General features: G+C 42.2%; 7 protein-coding genes and 1 pseudogene across 7 annotated transcripts; all 8 read right to left on the bottom strand.

Moving 5' to 3' along the window:
- Window positions 1–341: 341 nt before the first annotated feature.
- LOC142963019 (protocadherin alpha-8-like) lies at window positions 342–2882 on the bottom strand. Its single transcript, XM_076103716.1, has 2 exons — window positions 507–2882; window positions 342–368 (listed from the first exon to the last, which is right to left on the bottom strand). Exons 1-2 carry the CDS (start codon window positions 2880–2882, stop codon window positions 342–344), a joined length of 2403 nt encoding a protein of 800 aa, XP_075959831.1.
- Window positions 2883–3258: 376 nt separating this feature from the next.
- Window positions 3259–6299, bottom strand: LOC142963020 (protocadherin alpha-3-like). The gene is made up of 2 exons (XM_076103717.1): window positions 3921–6299; window positions 3259–3264 (listed from the first exon to the last, which is right to left on the bottom strand). Exons 1-2 carry the CDS (start codon window positions 6297–6299, stop codon window positions 3259–3261), a joined length of 2385 nt encoding a protein of 794 aa, XP_075959832.1.
- Window positions 6300–6747: 448 nt separating this feature from the next.
- On the bottom strand, window positions 6748–9156 carry LOC142963022 (protocadherin alpha-2-like). Its single transcript, XM_076103719.1, has one exon. It carries the CDS (start codon window positions 9154–9156, stop codon window positions 6748–6750), a length of 2409 nt encoding a protein of 802 aa, XP_075959834.1.
- A 1049-nt stretch (window positions 9157–10205) lies between these two features.
- Window positions 10206–12599, bottom strand: LOC142963023 (protocadherin alpha-8-like). Its single transcript, XM_076103720.1, has one exon. The coding sequence runs from the start codon at window positions 12597–12599 to the stop codon at window positions 10206–10208; it is 2394 nt and encodes a 797-aa protein (XP_075959835.1).
- Window positions 12600–13663: 1064 nt separating this feature from the next.
- Window positions 13664–16060, bottom strand: LOC142963027 (protocadherin alpha-3-like). Its single transcript, XM_076103722.1, has one exon. It carries the CDS (start codon window positions 16058–16060, stop codon window positions 13664–13666), a length of 2397 nt encoding a protein of 798 aa, XP_075959837.1.
- A 975-nt stretch (window positions 16061–17035) lies between these two features.
- On the bottom strand, window positions 17036–19598 carry LOC142963028 (protocadherin alpha-5-like). The gene is made up of 2 exons (XM_076103723.1): window positions 17223–19598; window positions 17036–17083 (listed from the first exon to the last, which is right to left on the bottom strand). Exons 1-2 carry the CDS (start codon window positions 19596–19598, stop codon window positions 17036–17038), a joined length of 2424 nt encoding a protein of 807 aa, XP_075959838.1.
- A 984-nt stretch (window positions 19599–20582) lies between these two features.
- LOC142963034 (protocadherin alpha-6 pseudogene) lies at window positions 20583–23415 on the bottom strand (annotated as a pseudogene).
- A 985-nt stretch (window positions 23416–24400) lies between these two features.
- Window positions 24401–27046, bottom strand: LOC142963035 (protocadherin alpha-8-like). The gene is made up of 2 exons (XM_076103735.1): window positions 24668–27046; window positions 24401–24433 (listed from the first exon to the last, which is right to left on the bottom strand). The coding sequence occupies exons 1-2, from the start codon at window positions 27044–27046 to the stop codon at window positions 24401–24403; spliced, it is 2412 nt and encodes an 803-aa protein (XP_075959850.1).
- Between the last annotated feature and the right edge of the window lie 491 nt (window positions 27047–27537).

Below are 27537 nucleotides of genomic sequence, written 5' to 3' on the forward strand. Positions count from 1 at the left end.
AATGTAACTTGATATAAATAGTTAGTTCATCAGTCACCCAATAAATCCCTAAATTAATACAAAGGACAAATTGAATACTCGTATTGTTGATGGTTAAACAATAGTAGGATCCAGAGAGTTTACATAATCCAAAGGTTGCAGAGAATAAATTCAGCACCACGGTGAGCGCTGTAAACTCAGCCTATAAACTGCATGGATCCATGAACTGATGAGCTCTTTGGAGCCGACACTAAACCTGCTTAAGACCGCCATCAGGATCTTAAAATATAACAAATATGAATATATGTGCTCTGTCATTCAGGTCTTACAAAATTGGTAGCTGAATTCCATCACTGATGGAACTATAATATAGGCTCATACGTGTACGGCTGAAGTCGAACGTCAACTGGCGAGATATTACTGATACTTGTATTACTTTGTTTTGAGGTTATATTGACCTGTGTATGCATAATAATCATGGAACAAAATATGTAAATCATGGTGATTGGAAACTGAAAAACACATACCTTGTCTTTGGTGGGTAAAGTTTGAGTTCTGTTAAAAGTGTCTCCTCCGTTAATACTGATCAGTTCACCATCTACAGGAGGAAACGGTCCGGGGAAAACCACTACGTCACTCTTCAGCGTGTCTGAGCTGAAACACACGTCATACTGCTGAGTAGCTTTAGAGTAAGACCAGCTCCCGTCAGGGTGGGTGGTGATCATTGGGGCGCTGTACCTGCTGAAACTGCCGTCTGTCCTGTGGCATTTGACAGCTATTAAACTGATGAGGCTCAGCAGAAAGATCACTGACACCGACGCAATGGCGATCAGCAGATACAGGTTTAAATCAGAGAAGCTGTCCTCCTTTATGGGCACATGTCTGAACTGAGTCTGGATGTCAGCTGTGCTTTCAACCACCACCACGTCAATAGACACAGTAGCTGACAGGGAGGGTTCTCCGTTATCAGACACCATCACCACCAAGGGGTGAGTTTTCAGGTCATTGTCACTCATTCTCCTCTTAGTCCTGATCTCTCCGGTGCTGGTTCCGATCCGGAAGAGGTTGTTTCCTTTGGGCTCAGAGAGGTGATAAGAGAGCAGCGCGTTGTATCCAGAGTCTGCGTCTACAGCCCTGATCTTTGCCACAAAGTATCCCGCTTCAGCAGAATAGGGGATGCTCTCACTGTTAACGGAGCCGTGCTCAGAATAGGGCGCGAGGATCGTGGGACTGTTGTCATTCTCATCCAGGACTAAAACGTTCACAGTCACGTTGCTGCTGAGCGGAGGAACACCAGAGTCTGTGGCCTGAACTTTAAACTGAAACGATTTTAACTCCTCGTAGTTAAACGACTGCAGACTGACTATGTCTCCAGTCTCAGTGTTGATGTTTACAACTGTTGAAATTGGAAAGTTTTTTGGATAAGTATCCATTAATGAATAGGTCAATTTAGCATTTTCGTTAGCATCTGCATCTTGTGCAGTTGTTCTTGTTACAATATCTCCAACTTTACTATTCTCTTTAACGTAAATATATACATTGGCTTGTGGGAAATGCGGTGCGTTGTCGTTAATATCAGAAATGTGCACAGTGATTACAGCAGTGCTAGAAAGAGGCGGACTACCTGCATCCGTAGCAGTAATGCTTACATTGTAATGTGTTACAAGCTCTCTGTCAAGGAGACCGTCAACTATGAGAGAGTAATAGTTTTTGTAATTTGACGTTAATGTAAAAGGGACGGAGTCTTTCATTTTACAAGTGGTAAGGCCGTTTTTCCCTCCATCTTTATCAGTCACAGTCACCAATGCAACGACTGTTCCAATTTCAGCACTTTCCTTTACTGGAGTCATGAGTGAAGTTATGGAGATTTCTGGTGCATTGTCGTTGACATCGACAACCTCTACCAGTACTTTAGAATAACCACTGCGAGGGGACGGGCCCTGGTCTGTTGCTCGTACTCGCAGTTCATATGCATTGCTGTCCTCGTAATCCAAATTAACATTCACTGTGATTGCACCGCTTTCAGGACTAACAATGAATTTTTCAGGAGAGTTTGTATTTCCTCTTTTCATTAAAGCATATTTGATGTCTGAATGTAGACCTTCATCTAAATCAGTGGCATTTAGTTTCAGTATTGTTGTACCTATGGGTGCATTTTCGCTGACTTTTACTTTATACAGCGGCTTGCTAAACGACGGCGTGTTATCATTGACATCTATCACATTCACAAGAATCTGCATAGTGCCAGATCTTGCAGGTTTTCCTCCGTCTACAGAGGTTAATGTTAATTCAATAGTGGGTTGCTTCTCTCGGTCTAAAGCTTTCTGCAGCACTAACTCAGCGGACGCACTGTCCCCTCCGCTACTCACATCTATGGAGAAATGCTCGTTCGGACTTAACTTGTAGGTTTTCACTGAATTACTGCCGGTGTCTGCATCCTGCGCTATTGGGAGCGGATACCTCTCTCCCGTTGAAGAAGACTCGGAGATATTAAACACATGGGTTTGCTCAAGGAACGATGGTGCGTTATCATTGATGTCAACAATAGTGACCTCAATGCGATAAATATTCATAGGATGGCTCAATAGCCCCTCTATATTTAAGGAACACTTCGGTAAATTCGGACAAAGCTCTTCGCGGTCTATCCTGTCGTTAACAACCAAAACCCCTGTTCTTAAATTTGCCTCGAAATATTTCTTACTGTATCCCGATACAATCCGAAATCCCCGTTCTTCCAGTTGCTGTGTGTTAATGTTTAAATCCTTTGCGATATTTCCCACCGCTGTGCCTTTGTCCACCTCCTCCGAAACTGAGTAGGAAATCTGAGCTGCGGACCAGTCAGATAAACAAAGAAGAATGGCGCACAACATCCATTCCGCCACTCTATTCTGTTGACGACTCATCCTTTTGTTTAGAGGAGAAAATCAGACAAACAAACGTCATTCAGCCACGAAAACGGGAAAATATCCACAAGACAGCCAAGCTCTTTCAAGACGACGTGCTTAACTAACCCAGCCCCCACGAAACATACAGGCTGTTTCTTATTTCACAGACAGCGGAGGAGGAGTTTTACGTCATTAATAAACACGAATAAATGTGTGGTCTCGAGCGACATCTTGTGTTCTTTTTGATAGACCACAGTGGACTCTTACGTCCCATGAGTTAGTGTCTTTTCTTAAACGATACACCAAACATGTATATGATGATCGATTCCGTGAAGCGGCATACTTGTTTATTGCCAAACAAAAATACTTATAACAGCGAAATAAGCCAAGTAGTTCAAGACTAAATTGATCAGAGAAGAATGCTTGAAATGGAAAGAGAGACAATAATATATTGATGATTGTAAGATAGAAAAGGGTTAAGTAAATTAATAAATTACTGCTTATATGACTTTTCCTAGCGGTTGCTGTTGAACACATTTCTGTTTAAATGTTATCGACATATTGAATGTGCTTCCACCACAAAAAATACAAAACAAAGCCGTTTTACAAACAAGCTGGCCGGTCTTTTAGGACGGAACGCTTCATTGCGTCCCTCCATATTTCACCAGTTTATGGTATTTTTGTTGACATCTACAATACTAAACGTCTAGGCCCATATATATCTAAAACTGTTTTATTCCGCTTTATAAAAAACACATTTTTTCTTCTTCTTTTTTCAAACTGTGAAGACCCAATGAGAAGCTATGCCACGTGTACCAGTTAGCCATAAGTACATGAAGTTAAGAATGTGCCAAGAAGTCTGAGGAGCGCAGAGATATTTCAGCACCACGGAAAGCACCTTTCACATTGAGCAGTACAAGATACCTTAACTGGATGAATGCAATCTATCAGAATCGTTTTTTTGCCAGAGTGTTAATATTAATTTGCTATCCATGATGAACGGAAGCTACACGTGAAAACAAAATTCACTGACTGACAGTTCTTTATGGCTCTTACCTTGTCTTTGGTGGGTAACGTCTGAGTTCTGGTAAAAGTATCTCCTCCATTTATACTGATCAGTTCACCATCTACAGGAGGAAACGGTCCGGGGAAAACCACTACGTCACTCTTCAGCGTGTCTGAGCTGAAACAAACGTCATACTGCTGAGTAGCTTTAGAGTAAGACCAGCTCCCGTCAGGGTGGGTGGTGATCATTGGGGCGCTGTACCTGCTGAAACTGCCGTCTGTCCTGTGGCATTTGACAGCTATTAAACTGATGAGGCTCAGCAGAAAGATCACCGACACCGACGCAATGGCGATCAGCAGATACAGGTTTAAATCAGAGAAGCTGTCCTCCTTTATGGGCACATGTCTGAACTGAGTCTGGATGTCAGCTGTGCTTTCAACCACCACCACGTCAATAGACACAGTAGCTGACAGGGAGGGTTCTCCGTTATCAGAAACCAACACCACCAAGGGGTGAGTTTTCAGGTCATTGTCACTCATTCTCCTCTTAGTCCTGATCTCTCCGGTGCTGGTTCCGATCCGGAAGAGGTTGTTTCCTTTGGGCTCAGAGAGGTGATAAGAGAGCAGCGCATTGTATCCAGAGTCTGCGTCTACAGCCCTGATCTTTGCCACAAAGTATCCCGCTTCAGCAGAATAGGGGATGCTCTCACTATTAACGGAGCCGTGCTCAGAATAGGGCGCGAGGATCGTGGGACTGTTGTCATTCTCATCCAGGACTAAAACGTTCACAGTCACGTTGCTGCTGAGCGGAGGAACACCAGAGTCTGTGGCCTGAACTTTAAACTGAAACGTGTTTAACTCCTCGTAGTTAAACGACTGCAGACTGGCTATGTCTCCAGTCTCTGAGTTGATGGTCACCATTGTAGACACGGGGACTGAGTTACTATTACTGTCTAAAAATGAATATCTAACCTCACCATTCTTTTCAATGTCAGCATCCGATGCAGATATCGTTTTAATAACTACCCCAAATTCACTGTTTTCTGTCACGTAAATATTTACCACATGTTCTGAGAAACGAGGTGAATTATCATTTATATCAGAAATATGAACGGTAATAACACTGGTGTTTGAGAGAGGAGGAGTCCCTTCATCGATAGCCGAAATTGTGACGTTGTAGCTTGAGGTAATTTCTCTGTCAAGAGCCCCGTCAACAACTAGAGAATAATAGTTTTTGTAGTTTGTCTCTAGTTTAAATGGTACCTTGTTCAATATTTTACATTTAACTTCACCATTTCGACCGCCATCACTGTCTAGAACGGAAACGAGTGCAATAGCAGTACCTACATCAGCGTCCTCCTTTACGGTATCGAACAGTGACGTCACAGTGATCTCGGGAGCATTGTCATTTACATCAATTACTTCTACCAGCACTTTACAGTGCGCAGACATCGGTGGCTGAGCCTTGTCGTTTGCTTCGGCACGGATTTCGAAAGCTGTATATTCCTCATAATCGACATCAGCTTTGACTATTATCGCACCCGTTATGGGATCAATATGAAAAATCTCTAATATACGATCCTGCCCTTTACTTCTCAATGAATAGACTATCTCACCGTTTGTCCCCTCGTCTGCGTCGGTTGCGTTCAGTGTTATCACAATTGTCCCGATTGGCGTGTTTTCAAATATACGAGTTTTGTACAAGGGATTGCTAAACACTGGGGGATTATCATTTATGTCTAAAACGTGGATAATGACCTGTGACGTGCCAGATCTCGGCGGAGTCCCTCCATCTATAGCAGTCACAGTGAGATGTATCACAGGCTGTTTCTCTCGATCCAGTGTTTTCTGTAAAACTAACTCTGCATACATGCTTTCTCCTTCTTTGATTGTAGCGAGAGAGAAATATTCATTGGGTGTTAATTTAAACGCATTGACCATATTCTTACCTACATCTGCATCGATGGCCTCCGACAAAGCGAATTTCATTCCAGGCAAAGTGTTCTCTGCTATTTCTATAGTTTGAGACTTTTCCGTGAATGACGGATCGTTGTCGTTCACATCTAGTATATTTATTTCTAAGCGATACAGCTTCAAAGGACTGTTCATCACCGCTTCTACACTGACTGCGCATTTAGGTGCCTTTGCACAGAGCTCCTCTCGATCTATTCTCTCATTAACGTAGAGAAAACCAGTCTTTACATTTACCTCGAAATATTTTCTTTTTGATCCAGTGACAATCTGAAACATACGGGACTCCAAATCCTGAAGGCTGAGGTTTAGATCCTTAGCGATATTTCCGACAGATGTCCCCGGATTCAATTCCTCGAACACTGAATACGAAAGCTGTCCGGACTCCGCTTCCCAACAACACCCCAGCAGCACAAGCACCAGACATGAAACAATAGACGTCCTCATTGGTGCAGACATAATTCCATATGGCGATTCAAACGCATCCAAAGCAAGGAAACCCCTTAACAAATGTTACAACTATTAAAAAATACAGCTTCTATATTGTGCTATATATTGTAGGCTACTCATGGACGAAACCGATCTCCCCTCTGTCCTTTCGCTCTCTCTTTGTGACAAAGCCTGGAGAAGCCTCATCGTCACCTAAAACTGGGAGGAGAAAGTAGTACTACGTATGAACTCTCAATGTTACGGTCTACAGTGTCACCACGTGGAGGTCTGCCACAATTACATTAATAGCATTTGTCACTTTTTTATATTTCGAAACCAAACAATGTTTTCAATCTCCAAAGAAACTACCAGTAAGCCACACACTTTTACAGCTAACACTTCACACACTATGGGAGGATAAAACTATATTTTTTTGTGGATTTGAGAAGTAATGAATAATACGAGAAAAAAAACAACCTTAGATTAAATTGCTTGCATTTCTTCTTACCTTGTCATTGCTGGGTAAAGTCTGAGTTCTGGTAAAAGTGTCTCCTCCGTTAATACTGATCAGTTCACCATCTACAGGAGGAAACGGTCCGGGGAAAACCACTACGTCACTCTTCAGCGTGTCTGAGCTGAAACAAACGTCATACTGCTGAGTAGCTTTAGAGTAAGACCAGCTCCCGTCAGGGTGGGTGGTGATCATTGGGGCGCTGTACCTGCTGAAACTTCCGTCTGTCCTGTGGCATTTGACAGCTATTAAACTGATGAGGCTCAGCAGAAAGATCACTGACACCGACGCAATGGCGATCAGCAGATACAGGTTTAAATCAGAGAAGCTGTCCTCCTTTATGGGCACATGTCTGAACTGAGTCTGGATGTCAGCTGTGCTTTCAACCACCACCACGTCAATAGACACAGTAGCTGACAGGGAGGGTTCTCCGTTATCAGACACCATCACCACCAAGGGGTGAGTTTTCAGGTCATTGTCACTCATTCTCCTCTTAGTCCTGATCTCTCCGGTGCTGGTTCCGATCCGGAAGAGGTTGTTTCCTTTGGGCTCAGAGAGGTGATAAGAGAGCAGCGCATTGTATCCAGAGTCTGCGTCTACAGCCCTGATCTTTGCCACAAAGTATCCCGCTTCAGCAGAATAGGGGATGCTCTCACTGTTAACGGAGCCGTGCTCAGAATAGGGCGCGAGGATCGTGGGACTGTTGTCATTCTCATCCAGGACTAAAACGTTCACAGTCACGTTGCTGCTGAGCGGAGGAACACCAGAGTCTGTGGCCTGAACTTTAAACTGAAACGTGTTTAACTCCTCGTAGTTAAAAGACTGCAGACTGACTATGTCTCCAGTCTCTGAATTTATGTTCACCATTGAAGCTATGTGTGTCGCCTTCGGAGAACTGTTTATGAAGCGGTACGTTGCTTTTGCATTTTCATTCAAATCTGAATCTAGTGTCGTCAGTATATGTATAGTAGTTCCAATCGGGCCATTCTCTTTGACATAAACATTGATGAGAGGCTCCAGGAATCGAGGAGGATTGTCATTAACGTCAGACACTTGAACAGTAATGACACTTGTGCTCGACAACGAGGGAGTTCCTTCATCTGACGCTGTTATTGATACATTAAACTGGGAAACACTCTCTCTGTCAAGAGGGCCGTCAACCAGCAAAGAATAGTAGTTTTTATAATTAGATTTTAATTTAAATGGCACAAAGCCTGTAATTTTACAGTTTGTCAGACCGTTTTTACCGCCATCGTTATCAGTGATAGTCACCATTGCAACAGCTGTGCCTATTTCAGCGTCCTCTTTCACTGGACTCATGAGTGATGAAACCGAGATTTCTGGAGCATTATCATTGACATCAATAACTTCGACTAAAATCTTGCTGTGTGCACTGCGGGGAGGAGTGCCTTTATCTCGTGCTTGAACACGAATCTCATATGCTTGATTTTCCTCATAATCAATATTACCTTTAACGGTGATTTCTCCAGTACTATCATTCAGGGTAAATATCGCATCAGGATTTAAACGCCCCGTTTCTGTGAACGAGTACACAATCTGACCATTCACCCCGTCATCTAAATCAGTAGCTGACAGTGCTAATAACGTTGTTCCAGTATTTGCATTTTCAGCAACTTGGACCTTATAAAGAGATTTACTGAACATGGGTGAATTGTCATTAACATCCAGTACATTAACTTGTATCTGTAAAGTCCCCGTTTTGGGAGGTTTTCCTCCATCTATTGCAGTCAGTGTGAGTTCAATAATAGCCTGTTTTTCTCGGTCTAATGCTTTCTGCAGCACCAACTCAGCAGACACACTCTGGTCACCAATGTTCTGTACATCCAAAGAGAAATGATCATTCGGGTTTAATTTGTAAGTCTTCACCGAGTTAGCACCTACGTCTGCGTCATAAGCTGTCGGCAGTGGATGCCTTTCTCCGACATAGGAAGACTCGTACATATCAATTGTAGTTATTTCTTGCAGAAAAGACGGTGCATTGTCATTGACATCGTTAATAGCAACTTCAATTCGGTGGAGTCTGCGAGGGTTACTCAATACGGCTTCTATGTTTAAAGAGCATTTTACCGTATTAGGACAAAGCTCCTCCCGATCTATCCTCTCATTAACAAAAAGTGCTCCAGAATCATGATTTATGTCAAAATACGGTTTTTTGTATCCAGAGGTGATCTGAAGTCCCGTGGAATGGAGTTGCTGTACATTTAGATTTAAATCCTTAGCGAGGTTTCCCACCGCGGTCCCTTTGTCCACCTCCTCTGAAATCGAATATGATATCTGAGCCACGGACCAGTCGCAGAGACAAAGCAGAGTGAACAACAGACCTCCGATATTATCCCATTGTTCCCGAGCTGCCATCGCTGTTCAGGCAAAAGCAACGAATCCTGTTTTTTTTCCTTTTGCACTCTCCACGAAAATGAAAAATAGCCTTTCTTATGTATCCATCCCTGTCCTCTCTCTCGTCAGGGCTTCACTCATCTATACGCAATTTCCACAAAGCACTGCCAGATGGTGACGTGTTCTTTTCTGTCATACATGGAGGAGGAGTTTCTGAACGGCGAACACGATATTGTTGCGTGGTCTCTAGCGACATCTCGTGACATGTTTGTATGCAGAAATACGGCCCAAAACACACACATTATGTTTTATATCATACTATGCAGTAAACGGCATCAAAGAGAAAATATATGCTGAATAAACTACTAAAATATATGGGTTGATTTTGGAAGACTTGAGCTCAACGGGTATACAGTTGATAGAAGAAAAATCTGAGAATTAATAAATTGGTCTTGTTGTTCATGTTCTTTTTCATGGCGATAGTCTGTATTCACTGAGAGACGGAAAATAACCTGCAAAATCAGCACCACAGACAGCACCAAAATAGCAATAAAGAGATCAGACTAAAGATTTCTTCAGCACCATGGACAGCGACCCAAATCAGTTTTAATGTACAGTATCTCTTGACTGCAGATTACTGTATCCAAAACAACGTAGAACACAGTGAAAGGATATCAACTGAGTTGTACTTGAATTGTTCTTAGATCTAGAAACCATCGTCGACACAGTGGACATTCAATAAATTCCTGACAACTTGCTAGCATGGTAACAAAGCGCCATCAAATCAGTTAGATTCAAGTTTCCCATCGCAAAGAGAAAAGAAATACGTGTCAGAGTTACGCCCCATCTCAGAGCTCAATGATAGAATAAGTATAGCTGCGGATGATTATTATTTGTAGGTAAATAAATGAATGCAATTGCTTCAATGACTTTAGAACAGAAAAAAGACAACAATGGTCATCCTGTAGACATTACTATTTTTTTCACAATATCTCTGTATGTAACAAAAGATACGCACATGATGTTACCCAACGGCAGAAAAGATTAACTTATTTTTATCAATATCAAAACTAGTCATTTCTTACCTTGTCATTGTTGGGTAAAGTCTGAGTTCTGGTAAAAGTGTCTCCTCCGTTAATACTGATCAGTTCACCATCTACAGGTGGAAACGGTCCGGGGAAAACCACTACGTCACTCTTCAGTGTGTCTGAGCTGAAACACACGTCATACTGCTGAGTAGCTTTGGAGTAAGACCAGCTCCCGTCAGGGTGGGTGGTGATCATTGGGGCGCTGTACCTGCTGAAACTTCCGTCTGTCCTGTGGCATTTGACAGCTATTAAACTGATGAGGCTCAGCAGAAAGATCACTGACACCGACGCAATGGCGATCAGCAGATACAGGTTTAAATCAGAGAAGCTGTCCTCCTTTATGGGCACATGTCTGAACTGAGTCTGGATGTCAGCTGTGCTTTCAACCACCACCACGTCAATAGACACAGTAGCTGACAGGGAGGGTTCTCCGTTATCAGAAACCAACACCACCAAGGGGTGAGTTTTCAGGTCATTGTCACTCATTCTCCTCTTAGTCCTGATCTCTCCGGTGCTGGTTCCGATCCGGAAGAGGTTGTTTCCTTTGGGCTCAGAGAGGTGATAAGAGAGCAGCGCGTTGTATCCAGAGTCTGCGTCTACAGCCCTGATCTTTGCCACAAAGTATCCCGCTTCAGCAGAATAGGGGATGCTCTCACTGTTAACGGAGCCGTGCTCAGAATAGGGCGCGAGGATCGTGGGACTGTTGTCATTCTCATCCAGGACTAAAACGTTCACAGTCACGTTGCTGCTGAGCGGAGGAACACCAGAGTCTGTGGCCTGAACTTTAAACTGAAACGATTTTAACTCCTCGTAGTTAAAAGACTGCAGACTGACTATGTCTCCAGTCTCTGAATTTATGTTCACCATTGAAGCTATCTGTGTCGCCTTCGGAGAACTGTTTATGAAGCGGTACGTTGCTTTTGCATTTTCATTCAAATCTGAATCTAGTGTCGTCAGTATATGTATAGTAGTTCCAATCGGGCCATTCTCTTTGACATAAACATTGATGAGAGGCTCCAGGAATCGAGGAGGATTGTCATTAACGTCAGACACTTGAACAGTAATGACACTTGTGCTCGACAACGAGGGAGTTCCTTCATCTGTCGCTGTTATTGATACATTAAACTGGGAAACACTCTCTCTGTCAAGAGGCCCGTCAACCAGCAAAGAATAGTAGTTTTTATAATTAGATTTTAATTTAAATGGCACAAAGCCTGTAATTTTACAGTTTGTCAGACCGTTTTTACCGCCATCGTTATCAGTGATAGTCACCATTGCAACAGCTGTGCCTATTTCAGCGTCCTCTTTCACTGGACTCATGAGTGATGAAACCGAGATTTCTGGAGTATTGTCATTTACATCAATAACTTCGACTAAAATCTTGCTGTGTGCACTGCGGGGAGGAGTGCCTTTATCTCGTGCTTGAACACGAATCTCAAATGCTTGATTTTCCTCATAATCAATATTACCTTTAACGGTGATTTCTCCAGTACTATCATTCAGGGTAAATATGTCATCAGGATTTAAACGCCCCGTTTCTGTGAACGAGTACACAATCTGACCATTCACCCCGTCATCTAAATCAGTAGCTGACAGTGCTAATAACGTTGTTCCAGTATTTGCATTTTCAGCAACTTGGACCTTATAAAGAGATTTACTGAACATGGGTGAATTATCATTAACATCCAGTACATTAACTTGTATCTGTAAAGTCCCCGTTTTGGGAGGTTTTCCTCCATCTATTGCTGTCAGTGTGAGTTCAATAACAGCCTGTTTTTCTCGATCTAATGCTTTCTGCAGCACCAACTCAGCAGACACACTCTGGTCACCAATGTTCTGTACATCCAAAGAGAAATGATCATTCAGGTTTAATTTGTAAGTCTTCACCGAGTTAGCACCTACGTCTGCGTCATAAGCTGTCGGCAGTGGATGCCTTTCTCCGACATAGGAATTTTCAGACATATATATTGTAGTTATTTCTTGCAGAAAAGACGGTGCATTGTCATTGACATCATTAATAGCAACTTCAATTCGGTGGAGTCTGCGAGGGTTACTCAATACGGCTTCTATGTTTAAAGAGCATTTTACCGTATTAGGACAAAGCTCCTCCCGATCTATCCTCTCATTAACAAAAAGTGCTCCAGAATCATGATTTATGTCAAAATACTGTTTTTTGTATCCAGAGGTGATCTGAAGTCCCGTGGAATGGAGTTGCTGTACATTTAGATTTAAATCCTTAGCGAGGTTTCCCACCGCGGTCCCTTTGTCCACCTCCTCTGAAATCGAATATGATATCTGAGCCACGGACCAGTCGCAGAGACAAAGCAGAGTGAACAACAGACCTCCGATATGATCCCATTGTTCCCGAGCAGCCATCGCTGTTCAGGCAAAAGCAACGAATCCTGGTTTCTTCTTTTTACACTCTCCACGAAAATGAAAAATAGCCTTTCTTATGTATCCATCCCTGTCCTCTCTCGTCAGGGCTTCACTCATCTATACGCAATTTCCACAAAGCACTGCCAGATGGTGACGTGTTATTTTCTGTCATACATGGAGGAGGAGTTTCTGAACGGCGAACACGATATTGTTGCGTGGTCTCTAGCGACATCTCGTGACACGTTTGTATGCAGAAATACGGCCCAAAACGCACAAATTATGTTTTATATCATACTATACAGTAAACGGCATCAAAGAGAAAATATATGCTGAATAAACTACTAAAATATATGGGTTGATTTTGGAAGACTTGAGCTCAACGGGTATACAGTTGATAGAAGAAAAATCTGAGAAATATGTAGTTTAATAAATTGGTCTTGTTGTTCATGTTATTTTTCATGGCTATAGTCTGTATTCACTGAGAGATGGAAAATAACCTGCAAAATCAGCACCACAGACAGCACCAAAATAGCAATACAGAGATCATAATTAAGATTTTTTCAGCACTATGGACAGCGACCCAAATCAGTTTTAATGTACAGTATCTCTTGACTGCAGATTACTGTATCCAAAACAACGTAGAACACAGTGAAAGGATATCAACTGAGTTGTACTTGAATTGTTCTTAGATCTAGAAACCATCGTCGACACAGTGGACATTCAATTAATTACTGACAACTTGCTAGCAACGTAACAAAGCGCCATCAAATCAGTTAGATTCAAGTTTCCCATCGCAAAGAGAAAATAAATACGTGTCAGAGTTACGCCCCATCTCAGAGCTCAATGATAGAATAAGTATAGCTGCAGATGATTATTATTTGTAGGTAAATAAATGAATGCAATTGCTTCAATGACTTTAGAACCAGAAAAAAAGACAACAATGGTAATCCTGTAGAAATTACTATTTTTTTCATAATATCAATATCTCTGTATATAACAAAATATACGCACATGATGTTCCCAAACGGCAGAAAAGATTAACTTATTTTTTATCAATATCAAAACTAGTCATTTCTTACCTTGTCATTGTTGGGTAACGTCTGAGTTCTGTTAAAAGTGTCTCCTCCGTTAATACTGATCAGCTCACCATCTACAGGAGGAAACGGTCCGGGGAAAACCACTACGTCACTCTTCAGTGTGTCTGAGCTGAAACACACGTCATACTGCTGAGTAGCTTTAGAGTAAGACCAGCTCCCGTCAGGGTGGGTGGTGATCATTGGGGCGCTGTACCTGCTGAAACTGCCGTCTGTCCTGTGGCATTTGACAGCTATTAAACTGATGAGGCTCAGCAGAAAGATCACTGACACCGACGCAATGGCGATCAGCAGATACAGGTTTAAATCAGAGAAGCTGTCCTCCTTTATGGGCACATGTCTGAACTGAGTCTGGATGTCAGCTGTGCTTTCAACCACCACCACCTCAATAGACACAGTAGCTGACAGGGAGGGTTCTCCGTTATCAGAAACCAACACCACTAAGGGGTGAGTTTTCAGGTCATTGTCACTCATTCTCCGCTTAGTCCTGATCTCTCCGGTGCTGGTTCCGATCCGGAAGAGGTTGTTTCCTTTGGGCTCAGAGAGGTGATAAGAGAGCAGCGCATTGTATCCAGAGTCTGCGTCTACAGCCCTGATCTTTGCCACAAAGTATCCCGCTTCAGCAGAATAGGGGATGCTCTCACTGTTAATGGAGCCGTGCTCAGAATAGGGCGCGAGGATCGTGGGACTGTTGTCATTCTCATCCAGGACTAAAACGTCCACAGTCACGTTGCTGCTGAGCGGAGGAACACCAGAGTCTGTGGCCTGAACTTTAAACTGAAACGATTTTAACTCCTCGTAGTTAAAAGACTGCAGACTGACTATGTCTCCGGTCTCTGAGTTGATGTTCACCATTGTCGAGAGAGGCAGAGATTTACTATTACTGTCTAAAAATGAGTAGCTCACCTGTCCGTTGTTGCTGACGTCAGCATCGGTTGCAGTTACTGTTTTAACAACTGTTCCTACTTTACTGTTTTCTTTCACATAAATATTTACCAAATGTTCCGGGAAACTTGGGGCATTGTCATTAACGTCAGAAACGTAAACGGTAATAACACTGATGTTTGAAAGAGGAGGACTCCCTTCATCGGTTGCTGAAATAGTTACATTGTACTGAGGAGTCACCTCTCTGTCTAAATGTCCATCAACCACTAAAGAGTAATAGTTTTTGTAATTTGTCTCCAATTTGAACGGAACAGTATCTAAGATCTCACATTTCACTTGCCCATTTTTACCACTGTCTCTGTCTAGAACGGAAACAAGTGCAATGGCAGTACCTACATCAGCATCCTCGTTCACTGTATTAAGCAGTGACGTCACCGTGATCTCAGGAGCGTTGTCGTTTACATCAATTACTTCGACCAGCACTTTACTATGAGCAGACAGAGGAGGCTGGGCTTTGTCCCTTGCCTCTGCTCGGATTTCAAAAGCTTTTCTTTCCTCGTAGTCGATTTTGCCTTTCACTGAAATTATCCCCGTTTCAGGGTCAATTTTGAAAATATCCAGAATGTGGTCCTGATCCTGATTACGAAGAGAATACACTACTTCACTGTTTGTGCCTTCATCTGCGTCGGTCGCATTTAAGGTGAATACCACCGCACCAAGCGGCACATTTTCAAACGTTTTAACTTTGTAAAGAGTGCTGCTAAACATTGGTGCGTTATCATTTATATCTAGCACATTTATTTTAATTTCTGATGTACCTGAATTTGGTGGAGTTCCCCCGTCTACGGCAGTTAACATGAGCTGCATATGTGGCTTTTTCTCACGGTCTAGGGCTTTCTGCAGCACTAACTCTGGAGATATACTCTCCCCTCGTTTGTGTGTCGATAGACTGAAGTATTCGTTTGGACTGAGCTTATACGCACTAACACCATTTTTACCCACATCTGCATCGCTTGCCTCCGATAACGCAAATCTAAACCCAGGCAAGGTGTTCTCTGCGATGTCCAGTATTTGTGATTTCGAAGTAAAAGACGGAAAGTGGTCATTCACGTCTCTAATTTCTATCTCTACGCGGTACAGCTTTAGTGGGCTGTTTATAACGGCCTCTACACTCACAGTGCATTTGGGTTCGTCTGTACAAAGCTCCTCTCGGTCTATCCTCTCATTGACATAGAGGAATCCGGTTTTAAGATTTACCTCGAAGTATTTCTTCTTAGATCCTGTAACAACCTGAAACAAACGGGACTCCAAATCCTGCACATTGAGGTTTAGATCCTTGGCGATATTTCCGACATTAGTCCCCGGGTTCACCTCCTCTGAGACAGAGTAGGAGAGCTGCCCAGACGCCGCTTCATAGAAACAATCCAACATCACCAGCATCAGATATGTAACAATGAACCTCCTGCTACCTGGTGAAGACATAATTCCGCCGAAAAAGAACAAAGCATATATCCACAATAGGGTTTCTTCCGTGGACTGATGAGATGTGATAATATTTAGTCCAACACTATTTCGATGTTCTTCAGCTTAAAGAGGACGACTCCATTATGTCCTCCCTTCTCTCCCCGTGTTTCTTTGTGATTAAAAATCCACAGTCATTGCGTTTTTACCCTGGGAGGAGCCTCGACGTTTCTGTGTTACGGTCTTTAGCGTCCCTTTGTGGTAACCTACGTGAACTGCACACGTTATAATACAACTGTAAAATACCCCTCCTCATTCAGAAACGCCGACGAGCACTTGCTTTACAAACGACACTATACATTATTGCAATACTTTGAATACATTAAAAAACACAACGTATTTAAAAATCTCTGTGCAATCTCACACGGTTTACTGCACCGTGGAATGCGGATTCAAAGTCATTGTGGAAAAGAATCTGCTGTGACAAAGAAATGTATGAATTATGGAAGTATTAATAGCCTACTTTAAACGGATATTCAACGTCAACAGTGAAACACAGCATATTTACACTTGAATTAGAGGACTTGATATAGGACATGACTGAAGATTGTTTTCCCCTCTCAGTGTATGTGGTATAGTTTGCATCACATTAGCCAATATATTCAAATTTGCTGTAGAAACCTTGAAGTATAGATGGAAGTAAGGGATCCCATTACGTAAATTGAATAGCGGAATTCACTCTTGAACAGATTACATGTTTAAAGAGGAGATACAGGACGAAATCAGCCAACGGTAACACCTCAGAAATAAACATGTCAAACATACACAAACTTGACACATTTTGAGTAAATAGTCAGAGACTAACATTATTTTTAAACAACAGACTATACTTTGTAACATAAAGGAGTTATTGCAAAAATGTAGATGACCGTAAGAGAATAAGATATATCCATGTCTTTCCTACCATTTTCTTTTCACACTATTCTAAAAACACGTTCAGAAATTGCGTTCAGCACCACGGACAGTGACATACAGATTGACTTGCTGAGTGAGCAGCCAAAAGAGGGGAGATTGGAGCAACTCAAGGCCTAGATCAACATAGGACAACAACCTCATTGACTTTTAATTCAATTCAATAAAGTGAAGGGTAGTTATGATACATACTTGATGCCAAAGTTCTTACCTTGTCTTTGTTAGGTAGGGTCTGAGTTCTGTTAAACGTGTCTCCTCCGTTAATACTGATCAGTTCACCATCTACAGGTGGAAACGGTCCGGGGAAAACCACTACGTCACTCTTCAGCGTGTCTGAGCTGAAACACACGTCATACTGCTGAGTAGCTTTAGAGTAAGACCAGCTCCCGTCAGGGTGGGTGGTGATCATTGGGGCGCTGTACCTGCTGAAACTGCCGTCTGTCCTGTGGCATTTGACAGCTATTAAACTGATGAGGCTCAGCAGAAAGATCACTGACACCGACGCAATGGCGATCAGCAGATACAGGTTTAAATCAGAGAAGCTGTCCTCCTTTATGGGCACATGTCTGAACTGAGTCTGGATGTCAGCTGTGCTTTCAACCACCACCACGTCAATAGACACAGTAGCTGACAGGGAGGGTTCTCCGTTATCAGAAACCAACACCACCAAGGGGTGAGTTTTCAGGTCATTGTCACTCATTCTCCTCTTAGTCCTGATCTCTCCGGTGCTGGTTCCGATCCGGAAAAGGTTGTTTCCTTTGGGCTCAGAGAGGTGATAAGAGAGCAGCGCGTTGTATCCAGAGTCTGCGTCTACAGCCCTGATCTTTGCCACAAAGTATCCCGCTTCAGCAGAATAGGGGATGCTCTCACTGTTAACGGAGCCGTGCTCAGAATAGGGCGCGAGGATCGTGGGACTGTTGTCATTCTCATCCAGGACTAAAACGTTCACAGTCACGTTGCTGCTGAGCGGAGGAACACCAGAGTCTGTGGCCTGAACTTTAAACTGAAACGTGTTTAACTCCTCGTAATTAAAAGACTGCAGACTGACTATGTCTCCGGTCTCTGAGTTTATATTCACCATTGGAGATAACGGATCTAAGTTATTATCACTGACTAATGAATAGCTTACCTGACCATTTTCACTAACATCTGCATCAGTTGCAGATACTGCTTTCAAGACTGCCCCAACAGGACCGTTTTCTTTCACGTACATATTAATTACAGTCTCTGAAAACCGAGGTGTGTTGTCATTTACATCAGAAACCTGAATCATAACCACGCTGGTAGCAGAGAGTGGAGGCTTACCTTCATCTGCAGCTTTGATAGTGATATTGTAGTGAGAAATTAGTTCCCTGTCTAGAGCTCCACCAATGACTAAAGAATAATAATTTTTATAATTTGTCTCTAATTTAAATGGAACAGAATCTAATATCTCACATTTTACGTCGCCGCTTTTGCCCCCATCTCTGTCAAGAACTGAAACAAGTGCAATGGCAGTACCAACTTCAGCGTCCTCCTTCACGGAACTGAGCAGTGACGTCACCGTGATGTCAGGCGCATTGTCATTCAGGTCCACCACCTCCACTAGTACTTTACACTGTGCTGTTAATGGAGGCTGGCCTTTGTCAGCAGCCTGCACACGAATCTCAAACGCAGTATTTTTTTCAAAGTCAATTTTTCCTTTAACGGTTATTATTCCTGTTTCTGAATCAATTTCAAAAAATTCGAAAACCTGGTCCTGATCTTTTGAATTCAGTAAATATACAATGTCTTTGTTTGTCCCTTCATCAGCGTCATTTGCAGTCACCGTTACTACTGTAGTGCCAATAGGAGCATTTTCTGTAATGCTTGTTTTATACAATGTTTTTGTAAAGGTTGGTATGTTATCGTTGTTATCCAAAACATTAATAATTATCTCTGAAGTGCCTGATTTGGGAGGTGTTCCTCCATCTACAGCGGTTAGTGTGAGTTTAATTAAAGCTTGCTTTTCTCGGTCTAATGCTTTCTGGAGAACTAACTCGGCTGACACACTCTCTCCCTTGTGCACCACTAACGACAAATACTCATTGGGATTTAGCTTGTATGTATTAATACTATTTTTCCCTACATCGGCATCGTAGGCCGACAGGACAGGGAATGTAGCACCCGGCAATATGCTCTCTGCTATGTCGATAGTTTGTGATTTGGCACTGAAAGAGGGGGGGTTATCATTGATGTCAAGAATATTAACCTCAATACGATAAAGTTTCAGTGGATTATTAATCACAGCCTCTACGTTTATCGTGCATGTTGCCGCTTTCGCACAGAGCTCTTCTCGGTCTATTCTTTCACTGACGTAGAGAAAACCTGACTTCAGATTTACATCGAAATACTTTCTCTTTGAACCAGCAACGATCTGAAACATACGTGACTCCAAATCATGCACATTGAGATTTAAATCCTTGGCGAGATTCCCAACAGAAGTCCGCAGGTTTACCTCCTCTGAAACGGAATAAGAGAGCTGTCCTGATACCGCTCCACAGTTATACTCCAAGACAACAAGCACGAGATATATCCCGATGGAGGTCTTTCTTCCTGGCAGATACATAGTTCCATACAACGATAACAAAGCATAGATCCTTAAATCCACGTGCTGTTCGCTTATTGAGCCGAAAAGATCGTTAGAAAGACCGAATCATGTCTCAGTATATTTTCTATGTTCATCTCTCTTCGCCCTGCGTCTCATTCTAACAAAGCACTGACACAAATGGTGATCCTTTTCAATGTGGGAGTGGCCTCTACACATCGACCAGCTCGTGGTGTTACGGTCTATAGTGTCGCCTCATGGCCATTTGAAATAACTACAATTCTTTGAAATAAACAATCAAACATTACTTATCCGAGGAAACCAGCCGAATTAAAATGATTATTGTCAGTGATAGACGACACAAATGACAGCCTCTTCATTACTGAGTGTACTGTGTGGCCCTTACAACGAAGCAGAGTTTCATCGCCACATATTTCAGAACCATGAATAGAGTATAATTATGGCGATGCAGTGGGGTATTCAAAACACACTTGAGTCGAGGCAGCCTGTAATACCCAGAAAACGGTTGATCCCTAAAATAAGATACTATGACTCACACGCGTCAGTCCACAGCTTCATCTTTTTTTTAAACGGGAGAACATATTGAGTCAACATAGGGTGGATCACTTTCCAGACCAAACATTCAATGTCAATATATCATAATCATAATGAGTCACAAGTCAGCAAATATCTAAAGTAGGCTACATTGTAGTTCTCTTTTTTATTTACTTTTTTATGTTGAACTTGCATCCAAAACTTGAATTCAGCACCAGAACAACGACATCTTGTGCAGTATCACAAAAGAAAGCAGTGAATTACACGTCCACTTACAAAATAGATATTATAGCAATGCTTACAGCAAATTAACTGATTAAAAGCTATTTGTAGAGTATTCTCAAGGTGAGGGGGAACAAGTATCAAAATAGTTTTTTGGCAAATTACAATAATGTTGAGAATGGTTTGACATTTTCATCAAATGAAAGACAATAAAGTTCCATTGTGTCCTTAGAAGTTGTCCCTATGCTGTCTAGCGCTACTGAAAGCTGATCACGAAGCAAATAGACTTAATTAATTGTGGTGTTCATGTGAAGGAACATTCTCAGTGCATTGGATTGCTTATAATAAGCAATCCAATTACTATATTATGTCTTATAATGTACAATCAACAGAAATATATCACATTTAATATCCAACAATTAATGTCTTGGTGACTTTTAATTGTGTGATAAAACCACGTTTATAGTAGATATTTAGATACACGATGTGAAAGCAATGCATTGTTTTTAATACATTTCCAGAGCTGTATACATGGATTCGATATTGAATGTGGAGTCTTTATGAACTTTAAGAAAGTGATGATACTTTGTTTAGGCAACGTATACAAGTAAATATAATGGCGTATTGAAACAAAGCTTTTACTAAAGAAAACTAAACGAAAGAAAACAAATTTGTATATTCTTACCTTGTCATTGTTGGGTAAAGTCTGAGTTCTGTTAAAAGTGTCTCCTCCGTTAATACTGATCAGTTCACCATCTACAGGCGGAAAGGGTCCGGGGAAAACCACTACGTCACTCTTCAACGTGTCTGAGCTGAAACACACGTCATACTGCTGAGTAGCTTTAGAGTAAGACCAGCTCCCGTCAGGGTGGGTGGTGATCATTGGGGCGCTGTACCTGCTGAAACTGCCGTCTGTCCTGTGGCATTTGACAGCTATTAAACTGATGAGGCTCAGCAGAAAGATCACTGACACCGACGCAATGGCGATCAGCAGATACAGGTTTAAATCAGAGAAGCTGTCCTCCTTTATGGGCACATGTCTGAACTGAGTCTGGATGTCAGCTGTGCTTTCAACCACCACCACGTCAATAGACACAGTAGCTGACAGGGAGGGTTCTCCGTTATCAGAAACCATCACCACCAAGGGGTGAGTTTTCAGGTCATTGTCACTCATTCTCCTCTTAGTCCTGATCTCTCCGGTGCTGGTTCCGATCCGGAAGAGGTTGTTTCCTTTGGGCTCAGAGAGGTGATAAGAGAGCAGCGCGTTGTATCCAGAGTCTGCGTCTACAGCCCTGATCTTTGCCACAAAGTATCCCGCTTCAGCAGAATAGGGGATGCTCTCACTGTTAACGGAGCCGTGCTCAGAATAGGGCTCGAGGATCGTGGGACTGTTGTCATTCTCATCCAGGACTAAAACGTTCACAGTCACGTTGCTGCTGAGCGGAGGGACACCAGAGTCTGTGGCCTCAACTTTAAACTGAAACGATTTTAACTCCTCGTAGTTAAAAGACTGCAGACTGACTATGTATCCAGTCTCTGAGTTTATGTTCACCATTGTCGAGAGAGGTAATGTGTTACTGTTACTTTTGATTATTGAATAGCTCACCTGACCATTTTGATCAATATCTGCATCAACTGCAGATACTGTTTTTACAACCGCACCAACCGGACTATTTTCTTTTAAATAAACATTGACCAAACTTTCTGAAAAACGAGGCGAGTTGTCATTGACATCGGAAATATGAACGGTAAGCTCGCTGGTGCTCGTGAGAGCAGGGATTCCATCGTCTGTAGCTGTGATGGTGACGTCATAATGTGAAGCAGTCTCTCTGTCGAGCTGTCCGTCTACCACTAAAGAGTAATAGTTTTTATAATTTGTTTCCAACCTAAAGGGGCTGTCATTGTGAATATCACAATGAACTGCTGCATTTTTACCTCCATCTCTGTCCAGGACTGACACAAGTGCGACAGCAGTACCTATTTTTGCATCCTCTTTCACTCTGTTTATTAATGATGTTACAGATATTTCAGGAGGGTTGTCATTTAAATCCACAACCTCTATTAGTACTTTGCACTGTGCTGCCATTGGAGGATAGCCTTTGTCACTAGCTTGCACGCGGATTTCAAAAGCCTGGTGCTCTTCAAAGTCAATCTTTCCCTTAACTGTCAATATGCCCGTGTGCTCATCAATTTGAAATATTTCCAAAACATGGTCTTGATCTTTGCTGCTCAGTGAATATGAAATCTCCCCGTTTGGTCCTTCATCTGCGTCTGTTGCAGTCACTGTAATCACTGATGTACCAAGCGGTATATTTTCAATAATACTTGTTTTATACAATGGTTTTGTAAAGCTCGGGGTGTTATCATTAACGTCTAAGACATTTATTATTATCTCCGATGTTCCAGATTTTGGGGGTGTCCCTCCGTCTACTGCAGTCAATGTGAGATTAATTACAGGTTGTTTTTCTCGGTCTAGAGGTTTCTTGAGGACTAGCTCAGCAGACAGACTATCTCCTTTGTTTACCGATAATGAGAAATGTTCATTTTGATTTAGCTTGTATGTGTTGATACCGTTCTTTCCTACATCAGCATCATGTGCCGACAGCATAAGAAATGTAGTCCCAGGTAGTGTGCTTTCGGCTATTTCGATACTTTGCGAACTGGCACTGAAAGACGGATAGTTGTCATTAACATCTAGAATATTTATTTCTAAACGATAGAGCTTCAGTGGAATATTTATCACAGCCTCTACGCTCACCGTGCATTTCGTTGCCTTAGCGCAGAGCTCCTCTCGGTCTATTCTATCACTGACATAAAGAACACCAGTCTTTAAGTTTACCTCGAAAAATTTTCTCTTCGATCCGGTCACAATCTGAAACATACGAGACTCCAGATCTTCGACATTGAGGTTTAGATCCTTGGCTATATTTCCAACAGATGTCCCCGGATTCACCTCCTCTGATATGGAGTAGGAGAGCTGCCCGTGCACCGCTTCCCAGTGACAGTCCAGCAGCACAAATACCACGAATGCCACTACAGGAAGCCTGTCAATCGAAAACATAATCCAATCCGACGTGAAACGAACATAGAAACAAATCTTTTAGATGTCGAGTGTTGACTCAAATTGTGTTCCTTTTTCCTATGATTTGTCCACAATGCGGCTGATGTCTCCGCCTTCTCTCTCTGCTTCTGCGTCTCTTTGTGTCAAAGCCCAACAAGACATCATCACGTTCTTTATCTGGGAGGGGCTTGGGGATTTAAGTAAAATCATCTGTGTTATGGTCTATAGTGCCCTCCTATGGCCTTGTGGACTAATTACATTACAAACCAGGAGAAAATACAGCATAACATCACACAAGCCATCTCCATTTGATGCTCAGCAAGAAAGGACAATTTTAAAACGAACATAAAGCCAGGAAATATCACGTGGCTTTTGGGAAACATTGAATTAACTTGTTGTATTCTCTGGTCGTATGCAATGTTTTATGTATTTCAAAATGAGGGTCAACTCACAGTTTTGTGATTGGCATGCTTATATGTTTGACTGAAATGTAACCCAGGCAATCCTTTACAATATACCGTAAATGCAACAGCAAAAATATCAGGAGAATTATAAAATATTGAGGGATCTTTGTTGATTTGCTCAAAATAAACGCCATTAAAGCAAACTGAAAGCATTGTAAGAAAAAACAAGGAGTAGGCAGGCATATATGCCTCAGGGAAGTAACATGAACACAAGTCTCTTGTATAGAAAATAAATGAATGGACTTTGAGAAACAATACCAAGGAAACCCTGCGACCTAATCGCCCGCATATGATGCATACTTTGCGCAACCAAAAACAGACTCCATGTATCAGAGTTAATGTCAAAGGAGAGATGATCAACGTGACACTTAACAACTGCGTGAATAAAAGTATTTAAGTAAAATAAAAAATCAGAGTGACATTATTATCAGCTAAGGTCAATAAGTATCAACTTCAGCTTCCTTTATGTGTAGAATACAGTACAAACCTTCTACCTGCACCAATCTTATTACAGGGTCGGACTAGTTCTGGCCTTCAGCACCATAGACAGCTACCTTGAATGGAACAGACCGGCTTACACGTTGACAACGATGACTGATACAAAACGTCACCATTTTTAAAGTCGTACGTGACAATGCCAGAGATCCGTTTTCTCACCAACGCGTGTTTTATGTAAAAACATATTCAGAGATTCAGAAAAATACAGAACTAAACAGTAATATAAAGTAAGGACAGCGTTTAGTAACACATATACAATCTGTAGGCCGTTTTATGATTGTCACTCTTACCTTGTCATTGTTGGGTAAAGTCTGAGTTCTGTTAAAAGTGTCTCCTCCGTTAATACTGATCAGCTCACCATCTACAGGTGGAAACGGTCCGGGGAAAACCACTACGTCACTCTTCAGCGTGTCTGAGCTGAAACACACGTCATACTGCTGAGTAGCTTTGGAGTAAGACCAGCTCCCGTCAGGGTGGGTGGTGATCATTGGGGCGCTGTACCTGCTGAAACTGCCGTCTGTCCTGTGGCATTTGACAGCTATTAAACTGATGAGGCTCAGCAGAAAGATCACTGACACCGACGCAATGGCGATCAGCAGATACAGGTTTAAATCAGAGAAGCTGTCCTCCTTTATGGGCACATGTCTGAACTGAGTCTGGATGTCAGCTGTGCTTTCAACCACCACCACGTCAATAGACACAGTAGCTGACAGGGAGGGTTCTCCGTTATCAGAAACCATCACCACCAAGGGGTGAGTTTTCAGGTCATTGTCACTCATTCTCCTCTTAGTCCTGATCTCTCCGGTGCTGGTTCCGATCCGGAAGAGGTTGTTTCCTTTGGGCTCAGAGAGGTGATAAGAGAGCAGCGCGTTGTATCCAGAGTCTGCGTCTACAGCCCTGATCTTTGCCACAAAGTATCCCGCTTCAGCAGAATAGGGGATGCTCTCACTGTTAATGGAGCCGTGCTCAGAATAGGGCGCGAGGATCGTGGGACTGTTGTCATTCTCATCCAGGACTAAAACGTTCACAGTCACGTTGCTGCTGAGCGGAGGAACACCAGAGTCTGTGGCCTGAACTTTAAACTGAAACGATTTTAACTCCTCGTAGTTAAAAGACTGCAGACTGACTATGTCTCCAGTCTCTGAGTTGATGTTCACCATTGTGGAGAGAGATAATGAGTTACTGTTACTTTGTAAAAATGAATAGCTCACCTGTCCATTTTGATCGATGTCATTATCAATTGCTGAAACAGTTTTTATAACGGCTCCTATTGCACTGTTTTCTTTCACATAGACATTGATCATGTTTTCTGTAAATAGAGGTCTGTTATCATTTACATCTGAGACGTGTACATTAATAACGCTCGTGCTAGAGAGAGGTGGGCTCCCCTCATCAGTCGCAGTGATGCTGATATTATATTGAGATCTGCTCTCCCTGTCAAGAGGACCGTCCACAACCAACGAATAGTAATTTTTATAATTTGACTCTAATTTAAAAGGAACATTATTGGAAAGTTCACAGTTCACTATCCCATTTTTACCTCCGTCTTTATCAAATACTGAAACAAGAGCAATAGCGGTGCCAATGGACGCATCCTCCCTCACGGTGTTTAACAAAGATGTAACGGAAATTTGAGGGGCATTGTCATTGACGTCTAAAACTTCAATTAAAATTTTGGCATGTGAGGTGAGAGGGGAAGAAGCTCCATCACTAGCTTGTACTCGAATGTCGAAAGCATTATTTTCTTCAAAATCGATATTCTTTTCATTTGTTACAGTCCCAGTTTTTTCATCTATAGCAAACAGATCAGTTTGTTTCCCTCGACCTACTTTACTGAACGAATATAATACTTGCCCATTTTGGCCTGCATCCAAATCAGTTGCATTTAACGTTATTATTGACGTTCCAATCTTAGTGTTCTCGTACACACTGGCTTTATACAGTGTTTGACTGAAAACAGGAGGATTATCATTAATGTCCAAGACATTAACTATAATGACCATAGTGCCTGATTTAGCAGGAGTTCCTCCATCAATAGCAGTCAGTGTGAGTTGAATCACAGGCTGTGTTTCTCTGTCTAAAACTTTCTGAAGCAGTAATTCGGGAGATAAACTCCCCCCTTTATGTGTCACGAGAGAGAAGTGTTCGTTCTGGCTTAGCTTGTAGCTATTTACTGTATTGATACCGACATCTGCATCGTCAGCCGAATGCAGGGGAAATTTAGCCCCTGCTGCTGTATTCTCGGTAATGTCCATCATCTGTGACGGGTTGAGAAATGATGGTGAATCATCATTTACATCTAAAATGATGATTTCAATCCGGTACAGTTTTAAAGGATTATTAATAACTGCTTCTACACTGATAGAACATTTTGGCTCATTACCGCATAGTTCCTCTCGGTCTATTCTCTCATTAACATACAGGACACCAGTCTTTAGATTTACCTCGAGATATTTCCTCTTTGATCCAGCAACGATCTGAAACATGCGGGACTCCAAATCCTGAACATTGATGTTCAGATCTTTAGCGATATTTCCGACAACAGTCCCCAGATTCACCTCCTCTGAGACGGAGTAAGAGAGCTGCCCACATACCGTTCCCCAGTAACAATCCAGCAGCAGGAACAAGAGATAAATCCACGCAGAGCTCGTTCTGCTCGGCAAATGCATTATACCATAGATTGAGGAGCCGCATCCAGAAACTATGGCAATATTTGGCAAATACCACGAGATCAAGATCAAAGATGATATATTCCAATCAAAAATGTCGACATTTCCAGCATAAACCAGACAACCGTTCTTTGTCGTCCGACCTCTCTTTATAACAAAGCCCAGCGATGCATCGTCCACTGAATCTGGGAGGAGCCCAAATACACCAGAGACACCGTCCAAATGTGCGGGTCTACAGTGTCTCCATGTGGACATGTGTCATAACTACATGCTTAATAAACTAATGACATTACAAACAGTTATACATTTGAACTTTCCTTAAACATGAAGCAATTGGACAAAGTGAAGGGTCAAATAATAAAGAAGAACGTTCAGCCCAGTGATAACTGAACTTTGCGATGTAATAATGGTGTTATTGGGAATACAGCATCTTTGAGAAATTAACTGACTGTTTGAAATCTAAAGATCAAAGTGAGTGCAAAAATAAATTA

Source organism: Anarhichas minor, unplaced genomic scaffold (genome assembly GCF_050575085.1).
Source record: "Anarhichas minor isolate MPS153535 unplaced genomic scaffold, ASM5057508v1 ptg000028l, whole genome shotgun sequence".
In the NCBI taxonomy this organism is placed as follows: Eukaryota; Metazoa; Chordata; class Actinopteri; order Perciformes; family Anarhichadidae; genus Anarhichas; species Anarhichas minor.

Excerpts from the sequence above, each read along its gene's own strand:
- LOC142963020 (XM_076103717.1), bottom strand. The coding sequence starts at position 6,299 with ATGTCTGCACCAATGAGGACGTCTATTGTTTCATGTCTGGTGCTTGTG.
- LOC142963027 (XM_076103722.1), bottom strand. The coding sequence starts at position 16,060 with ATGTCTTCACCAGGTAGCAGGAGGTTCATTGTTACATATCTGATGCTG.
- LOC142963028 (XM_076103723.1), bottom strand. The coding sequence starts at position 19,598 with ATGTATCTGCCAGGAAGAAAGACCTCCATCGGGATATATCTCGTGCTT. Across the intron at positions 17,084-17,222 it reads CCCTACCTAACAAAGACAAG|CAAGTCAATCTGTATGTCAC; the intron begins GTAAGAACTTTG and ends CTGCTCACTCAG.
- LOC142963019 (XM_076103716.1), bottom strand. The coding sequence starts at position 2,882 with ATGAGTCGTCAACAGAATAGAGTGGCGGAATGGATGTTGTGCGCCATT. Across the intron at positions 369-506 it reads CTTTACCCACCAAAGACAAG|CCGTACACGTATGAGCCTAT; the intron begins GTATGTGTTTTT and ends GTTCGACTTCAG.
- LOC142963022 (XM_076103719.1), bottom strand. The coding sequence starts at position 9,156 with ATGGCAGCTCGGGAACAATGGGATAATATCGGAGGTCTGTTGTTCACT.
- LOC142963035 (XM_076103735.1), bottom strand. The coding sequence starts at position 27,046 with ATGCATTTGCCGAGCAGAACGAGCTCTGCGTGGATTTATCTCTTGTTC. Across the intron at positions 24,434-24,667 it reads CTTTACCCAACAATGACAAG|GTAGCTGTCTATGGTGCTGA; the intron begins GTAAGAGTGACA and ends GTTCCATTCAAG.
- LOC142963023 (XM_076103720.1), bottom strand. The coding sequence starts at position 12,599 with ATGGCTGCTCGGGAACAATGGGATCATATCGGAGGTCTGTTGTTCACT.